Source organism: Odontomachus brunneus, unplaced genomic scaffold (genome assembly GCF_010583005.1).
Source record: "Odontomachus brunneus isolate Ranch 3 - 2012 unplaced genomic scaffold, Obru_v1 Obru_scaffold_123, whole genome shotgun sequence".
NCBI classification, from domain to species: Eukaryota; Metazoa; Arthropoda; class Insecta; order Hymenoptera; family Formicidae; genus Odontomachus; species Odontomachus brunneus.
Window position 1 is genome coordinate 741910 of NW_022639573.1, and position 9382 is coordinate 751291.

Here is a 9382-nt window from a genome sequence, read left to right on the forward strand (position 1 = left end):
ATTCGCGTTTAAACATTTACGCTATATCTAAATATTTCTGCAGACGCAACGCTATTATCTGGGGTGGTAAAGATAATATAACTTATAAAACTAGGCAGTGTAATCATAAAATAAAAAATATTGTGATCGGAATGTGGATTTTTTTTATCAAGTATGTATATTACCGTAGCAAGTTACAAAAAATTACAAATTAATGTGAAAAATTTCACTGAACAAATAAATCGCGTTTTCATCGCGATATAAATCTTCTTTAGAGTGTGTGTGCATCACAACAAATTATATGTAATTTTAATTATTATTATATTAAACTAATTAAAACTACCCAGCGTTGCGAGTTATCATAAAGTGTCAAGGGAATGAAATTCGGAGAAGAGAGTGGAATATCCATGTTTCATACAGTTCATATTTTCCACAGAGTCCTAGACAATAACTACGCAAAATTTGATGCAGATTAGTCAAAGAATTTAGGAGTGTATAGGAAATATACAGACAGACGTACATTCTATTTTATATACAGGGTGTCTCACACTCTCCTCCGGAACGTAGAACAAGTTGAGGTGAACATAAAAGTCCTATACCGTTTTGCGATATTCGCAATAATTATCGAGATATTAATTGTAGAAAACTATATTCAAAACTATATTCAAAACAAAACAAAAAAATTCACGAGTCAAAAGCGCCGTGGTCTAAAATTAGCTACGAAACAAAATGAAATGAGTTAAAAGTACTACGAGGACAAAATCATATTTCCTACTCATTTTGTTTCGTATCGGGGACAAGACTATATTGTTTCCGACACATAGTTTCAATTCCTGATACGAAAGTTTTCTTCTTTATCTTCGTTTTGTTTTAAAGGCAAAACTAAATAGACTGCACACGTGTTTAGTTTTATTCCTGGGGTTTATTCCTTAGAAATTTTTCTCGACTTTTGTTTTGCTTGTCATTCTTGGTCCATTAGTCTAGATAGATTAGGTAAATTAGGTCTAGATATTAAGTCAAACTGAACAAATAAACCATTCTTCTACCACTTTGCAAACAACCATGTAAGATTTCGAAATATTAATAAGAGAAAATGAACGAATAAGAAGCGATCTTAAAATATAATGAATATAGTGGATGTAACAGTGCTCATATTTTGAACATTTGTTATGATTTTGAGCAAATCTTTTTTTTCTATTCTTTTTTAAATTAATTTTAACTTAATTAGTTCAATTTTGTTTCACGCGAAATCATTATCTTATTGTTTGAATAAAATTTTATCTTTCACGGTTCAAATACGTTTTCTTCGAAAATCATTTGCTTTTTCGAAATGAAACAAGAATATTTCTTTTAAGTTGTAAAGAATCTAAAAAAGTGTTTTAAAATTGAAATATCCTACTTATCCCAAAGTTTTGATAGTTAAGAAACTTAAGGTTGGTTTCCTTCTTGGTTCCCTAACGTAATATCAAAAAATGCATCATACCATCCTAGTAACCTATTTAATATAAAAAAATACAAAGATTATTAAAAATCTGATGAGCAATATAAAAGTTATTTTTAAAAATGCTTCTTAGATTCTAATTTCGGAGAATATCTCGGCAAGAATGTGGTGTAACAAAAAAATTTACATGAATTTATAGGGCCATTTTTATTTGACCTATACGTTTCTAAGAAATTGTCTATCGTTACTGAAATACCTGTACACACACACACACACACACACACACACACACACACACACACACACCGCGTGTGTGTATACGCGTATCCACACACAGAGAGGTCATCATTATCAGAGATCACAATCATAGTTGTAGGAAAGAATAAAAAGAAAGAAAATTTTCTTAACATAAAAAGAAATATAAAAAGAAATCTTTAGAAAAGTATACTCTAATTATATAATATATATTGTTTTCCGTAAAGATAAATAATTATTAGGAAGCATTAAATATTAGTGCAATTTCAATGAGCTTAAATTGTGCTATTTATACATAAAATGGAAATCTTACATTTAACGTCACATTTCTTTCTTTTTTTCCAAAATAAACGTAACTGTAAGCTAAGAAAAAAGAACACATTCCGTGTAAATACAGAAAGTGTAATTGAAAAGAAAAGAGCTTTTGATACAAATAAAGCAAGTACTTGCAAACTGAATGACATAACGTGTAGTCACTAAGAAAAGTTCGTATCAAATTTGAAGCATTTATAGTATTAATTGAATGATCCTTTCAATTTCGACATATTATATTAGGTATTTATATCCACGTGGAAGGTTTTCACTGACGCTTCTTATATCGTAAGATTTTATAACATCAGTAAACAGTTGCGTAAAAAAATCTTTTGATCCATAAATTGTATCCAAATATATTTTATCTATTATACTAATTAGTATTAAGAGATTTTATTACGATAACGTCTGAGGAAGCTCCGAAATCCACGTCAGAATCACATAGATTTTTGACGTTTGCGAAAAATGATTAAGTATATTTCAATATACACTCATTATTTGTATTTGCGCATGTTTGCGTATTAAAAACTATCACAAATACATGTCAATCTTTTCATGAATTTATTTCCTCGTACCGCAAATTTGCATGTCTTCAAGTTTCAGTTTTCTATATTCAAAGTTAAATACGTTTGCAATGAAACGTGTCATATCTGACTTGTATGTACACTCGTGGTCTGAAAGGTTTGTGCACCAATTTTCTGTAGATTTCGGAACGCGTCCCAACTTCAGGAGAGAGACAACCACTTCTTGACACGCCATATACGGTATATACCATCCTTCTGCTCTCGTAATAAGTGGCGGCGCTGGCATGCAAGCAGTGATTCGAAATCTACAAAAAATCGGTGCACAAACTTTTTAGATCACGAGTGTACATAGTATGCGGTATCTAATCAACATCTTATCAACAATCTAATTTTTTATGAAATATCGTATATCAGAGGAATTTGTATTTGACATTTTCCTGTTTAGTCACTTTCAAAATACTTTCTTTTTAAAGATTTCAGTACTAGAACTATTATCTTAAAAAAGAATCTTGTCAAGATAGAGTACTGATAAACCAGAATTGTAAATGTCTACTACGCTGACACAGCCACTTCAGCACAATAGAATGCGTGCAAGTCTTTTTTTGATTCCAAAAGATTTGAAATTTTTGGTGGTACTTTTTCTAAATTTATAGTCTAAATTTATGTATTTTTATATTCAATGGTATCTATATTAAATATTACAGATCCTGAAAAAGTATTCAGTGTAAATATAAATTACACTTAATGTTTAGGTATGTCGCATTCTGTTGTACTAAAGTGGTTGTGCCAGCGTAATAGACGTTTATAACTCTAATCTATCAATACTCCTATTTTGATAAGATTTTTTTTAGACAGTTCTAGTACTGAAATCTTTAAAAGGAGAGCATTTTGAAAGTCACTAAACAAGGTTGTCAAACACAAATTCCTTTGATATACGATATTTCAAAAATTAGATATATATCTCCGTTTTTCATTTTTCACTTATTTCCCTTTGTGGCTATATTACCTTTAATCCTAAGCTAGCATAGCAATTGTTTTTAGTAAATCAGCTGGAGCACTAAAATAGGAAATAGAGCACTTAATTAGCACTAAAAAAAGCACTTAATTTTTAGGTATATCGCATTCGATTGTGCTAAAGTGGCTATACTAGCTTAATAGGCATGAATTGTAAAGAATATACAAGAATATTCAAGGAATTTTAAAATTTTGAGATTACAAAAACTTTTCATTCATTTTAAATATTCCAAATAATTTATTTCGAATGTTTTTAGAAAATATCTTAAATATTTTCAGCTTAAACACGATATATTTTAATATACCGTGCGCGTTATCGCTACAAAAACTAATTAAAATGTGATTTTACGCTTATTAACTGCTTAATCGAAGGAACTAGTTAATTCATAATTTACTAAATGACGAAAAGTTAGATAATAAAGTTAGATAATTGTACACGCACGGAAAGAACGACGATAACGTTCGTTTCCTTGTTCCTACAACGGGAAAGCATCGCGTGCAACTTTACACGTTTTCTCCCTTTTCAATTATATTCGACTACTCCGTCTCTGATTCATAGATTCAGGTCTCTGGCTTCAGGAATTAACCGACTATCACATCCTCGAAAAGCACAAATATCAAGTGATATGATATATTAAATATGAAGATAACAAAAAATAAACAAGGAAAAGTGAATAGTACGACACAAATTCATTATCAATTTATTTATCCAAGACGAGAGCTCATTATTATACTAGATAGTTTGCATAGTGATCTCACATTTATAACATAGAGTCCAATATCAAGGAGATTTTGTTCAATTGTTTGAGAAGAGTCTAGAAAACAAAAGAAAGTAATTTTGTGAGTAAAAATAATAATCAATAATTTTATGCTTATGAGTTTCAAGTATTTTTAATAACAAAAGAAATATATATATGAATAGAGAGAGAAAAGAGAGAGAGAGAGAGAGAGAGAGAGAGAGAGAGAGAGAAAGAGAGAGAGAGAGAGAGCTTGAAATATTAGCATTGTTAGCATAAATAGAAGCATTGTTGTAACCTTCCACTATTAAAACTAGCTTCAATCTTACTTGCTTTCAAAATACTTTCTTTTCCTTCTTTCTTCCGCTATAGAGGATTGGAATGTTCGAAACATTTATAAATAAAATTAGCAGGATTTTGTTTGATGGTTTATATTCTGTTGTAATTTATTAAAACGATAGAAGCATAATTTAGAGCTTTTACTAGCCTTTACTGTAAGCAGTAAGAAACACAAAAAGTATAAGAACATTAATATCCGATATAGTGGTAGTTTAATTTCTGATATCTTCTCCTCCCCTCTTCCCTTTCCTTCTCTCCGTTTATCATTTCTTCTCTTTCCCCCCCCCCCCTTTCTCTCTCTCTCTCTTTCTACTTTCAGTGGTAGGGACAGTTATAGAAGTATTCTTATAACTTGCCCCTAAAAGTCCAAACTCCGTCTCTCCTATACCAGACAAAAAGAAGACAGAGAAAATGGTTACGTTTGCACTAACAAGTTTGACAAGGTCAGACTTAGATAATACGAGTCAACCAATAGTGAAGTCTCGAACGTCGATAAAGCTCGAGAGTGACATTCCGCAAGAATGCATGGTGCTATTTAAGCACTCACTGCGTCTATTTTTCGGCATATAACGTAGTCATAGCCGACAGACGACAAGCTACTCGCATCACGTAGCGCTGTAACCATCACCAACAGACATCCTCCGAATATTTGTAAAGCATGTCTGGAAACAAGCAACAAGATAAAGGTAACAATAACGCGAGTAGCAAGACATAATTCGTTGATATATCTTGAGGCAAATCAAAGAAGCGCGTAGTCATCATAATAGAGAGAGATAGAGAGAAAGTGTATGTGTGTGTGTTCGGAATTTCTGTCGAATATTTACTTATAAACATGTTCGTGCCACGTATATATCTCATAACGCCGCCAGCCTAGTAAGACTATTATCTTTCACCGAAATGTATAATATTATCCTCGACGAGGAATGTCGCACGCGTATTCTCGACAGTGAATTTATGCATAAGTACGAAAGTGTGCAAATTGAAGATCGGTTTTAATCTGCTGAGATAGAAGACTGGACGCACGTGCTGCTTTTACTTTACTGATTTTAAACGGACGACATTCGAGACATTGACGAAAAAGGCAAAGTGAAAAAGAACCCGTGAAAAATTCGCCACGTGGAAATTATTTTAACTGCGACATTAGAAAGGCTAAGAAGTGTTGTCTGTCAAGTATATCACACACACACACACACACACACACATACCACGCCCTTTCTGATTATCGTATTAACGTGAAGATAGAGTTAATTAGCGACTTCGGACGACTTTAAGATAGAGAATAAGACAAAAAGGGTGACGTAAACTAAATCTAACGAGAAGAAACGTATCAATATGGCGTTCGCATTGACGTTGCCACTAGTCGGTCTAGAGCCGAGAAATTTTAGTGCATTAAGTACTAGGCTTCGATGTGAAACAATATATGAATCACCGTGTGTTTCTGAACAAAATTCTCCAAACACCATCGACTCCAATGAAGCCGGAACAAGTGGTTACGCAGCATATGGATCTAGGAGTGACCAGAGGGCATCGCAATTGAGCTACTCCGCCGAGATCGAACGACAACGAAAAGAAAGGGTAAGAAAGGGCACGAGCGTACCACATCAACGCGAATAATTCAAAGCGCGATGCAAAACGAAACGATATATCTTTTCAGGAAAGTAAAGATCTGCGAGTCATGCACCAAGGCCGTAACATATTAAATTTGGCAGCAAACATCCGTAATCCAGTATGGAACACGGATGAAAAGCTACGTGATTTAAAGTCAAATCGCTCGATTGCCCAACGGTTGAACGAGCAACAGCGTACCGAAGACCAAACATCGGTATGTATACACAACGACCTTAGCATGTGAAAAAAAACTGCTACAGAAAGTCGTCATAAAAATTAATATTTCCACCTGATCGGCAATAAGTCTATTGCAAATCGTAACACGGTGCAATAATCGATTATTGGGCGGGTAATATCAACTTTAGAATTTGGAAAGTGTTACATTTCTTGCCCTTCAAAATAGCTAAGCATAATCAGCATAAATGTGCCGCAATATTACACTGAGAGAAATTATTCGATAAAAAATTAATAAACGGATATTTCCGATCAAATTCCGGTCAATTTTTATATCGGATCAGGATATCCAATTAAATTTAATCGGGTACTTTCGATCATAATGACATTTTATCAGATAAGCCGATTAAAAAATTATGAACTGATATTTTTCATCGGATGTTTCCTAATCGGATACAAAAATTTATCGGTATTTTGATCGAAAATATCAGTTTGTTAATTTCTCTCAGTGTACGCATGTATACTTCACGTAAATGCAAGAACACGTGTCCGTTGTACACAAACGCGTTTGCAAAAAAATATTTTTCGTACGTATTTCGAGCATGTCTCCAATGAAAGAACACATCTTATAACACTTGCTCAAAAACATATTCTCTCATTCGGCTTGAACTTCAGCTGCATTTCAAATTCTATCAAAAAAACCTATTCAAACAATCTTAAAAACGAAATTCTTGATTTTATTAATACATTTTTAATGGCTTATTGCACCATCGCAACAATTAGACTAATATCTAACAAAATTGACACGCGGGTATGTGTAATGATGTCACTCGTAACAGGTGGTAATACGATAATGTGATGTAAAAGCTGTGACGTCATTCATCAAAATGTTCAATATTAACCATTGGACATTAATATAAGAGTTAAGAGCTGAGGACAATAAAAGAAATAAGGAATAGGGAATCGAGAATAGAGAAGACAGGAAACACAGATAATAGGGGACAGTTCAATATTAAAACATAAAATCTAATTCATCAACGCAGAATAGAAGAACAGAGGAATAGCGTTATTTCTTGTTTTCAGTATTCCTTATTCCTTTTATTGTGCTCAGCCTCTTGCTTTAACTCGTAGCGAGCAATGCATGCACGAACCTAGATAGTTGCCTTGCGACGAGATATACAAAGTGTATGATAATCCGTTATGTAACCGTGAATAGAGTGCGAGTAGAATGAGTAAAAATAATCAGAAAAATTACGTACCATTTTGTAATTTTCACAATATTTGCTCCGTAATTAATTGAAGCGAAAGCCAATGATAGATTATGTAGACATGTCTAATGAAAGATGACTCACAGACTTCCAGTCTTAGCTTACTTCTAACGATTTCTTAACGACGGTGAATAATAGCTGATTTCGTGAGATGAGTGTAACGCGACGAGCAGCGGGAATGAGTGACACAGAGAAGGCTGCGCGCCAAAAAGAGCGTGTCTGCATCGCGCACAGTCATGCATCAATCTTTTTTAATTAATAACTAAAAATCTACGTGGTCATTTCCAAACGTGGTAGAGGACTTTTTATTCAGTTTGATTTAATGTACAAGCACACATCGGCGGTGCCCACGACAGATCGCTATCATAGCTAATCTACTGTATGGCGCGTAATCACACATTCATGAATCTTGTTTAATTAATGAAAATTGTTTAATTATTTGCAAAATTTTGCATAATTATTCGTGAAATGGTGGAAAAATTTGTGTTTAGTTTCATGAGTTCTGCACACAACGGTTACGTCATGAATTATCAGACACCCTGTATAATTTTATAATTGTATATATAAATTTTGTAGTCATTATATGTAAATATTTAATAATATTTTTTTTTAAATACATCATACTAATATTTTATTGAAAAAAGGATGAGGGAGGATTCAATAGATAAGAATATCGTAATAAAATCATTCTTTTTAAGTCTTGGTTTTTGGTTGGCATTATTCAATCAACCAATATGCATCTACATATACAAGACTTGTTCGGATGCTGAAATCTACTATTTCTCCTTCTTCCAATTTATTTACATTAGAGTTTTTTTTTGTTTTATAGTAATACTACTAGTATTAAATTACGAAATTTTACAATTATATTTTAAATTAGCTTTAAATTAAAGCTTAATAATTTTAATGTTTTTTTGCGTAATATCCTTGTTTTATCTATTAATTATAGTAACTTTAAATTAAAACTCAGGATATTTGGAAGTTAAATGTAGGATATTAAAAGCATATGATATATAAAGAAATATATATATATATAAAACGTCAAATTTAATTGCAAATATTGCCATATCTTGATGGTCAATCTTTTTCTAATTGTGCAAGCATCCAAATGATATTTCAATCAATGTGTAATCTGAGTTATAACGAATACTTGAGAGATTCACGAAAGAACTACCGTACAATATTTGTATTGAATTATTTAATTCAATAGAAGACGCGCTCGGACAGATTTCTCAAATAAATATAATTATGAAAGGGCTAGATCTCTATATTTTAGAATTTCAAAGTTATAACTTCTCAGGCAGATTGATGATGATGCGCAGCGTCACCATCAATAGATCTGGGGATCAAAATTGATATCGCCATAATTATTGACAAAATGGTAAAGGACTTTTTCTTTCAATTTGATGAATTTTGCTTTACACGAGCGGACGTATACGAGTTGTATTAGACACCCTGTATATACATTTGATAGAATCACGACTTATGATGTTTGTGTATTTCGCGAGATATCCGTTGTTCTTTTGTGGTATCTAAAATCTGTATAAAAGGAAGGTCACGTGTCGTTCAAGACGTAGACTAAGTGAGACATATATACTGTGTCATCCTTTAAATTAAACGAGTTTTTCTTATGTGAATTTAAAGAGGTTGTAAGGTAAAATGAGTTTTTATTTAGAATTCATTCAAACTTACACTATATATATATATATATATATATATATATATATATAT

The 9382-nt window shown here is 32.3% G+C and overlaps 1 protein-coding gene across 2 annotated transcripts in view; it reads left to right on the forward strand.

Annotated features, from left to right (window-relative positions):
- The first annotated feature begins 5022 nt into the window (after window positions 1-5022).
- The window catches only part of LOC116849654, a 7148-nt gene continuing 2788 nt past the window's right edge, over window positions 5023-9382 (forward strand). Inside the window, exons 1-3 of one of the 2 annotated variants that reach the window (XM_032827018.1) lie at window positions 5023-5287; window positions 6079-6176; window positions 6256-6423. In XM_032827018.1, the coding sequence (XP_032682909.1) occupies window positions 5260-5287; window positions 6079-6176; window positions 6256-6423 (294 nt within the window). In that variant the 5' untranslated portion in view covers window positions 5023-5259. Of the gene's footprint in view, window positions 5288-5370; window positions 6177-6255; window positions 6424-9382 lie in introns of those variants that run through there. The other variant, XM_032827017.1, reaches the window with a different exon arrangement.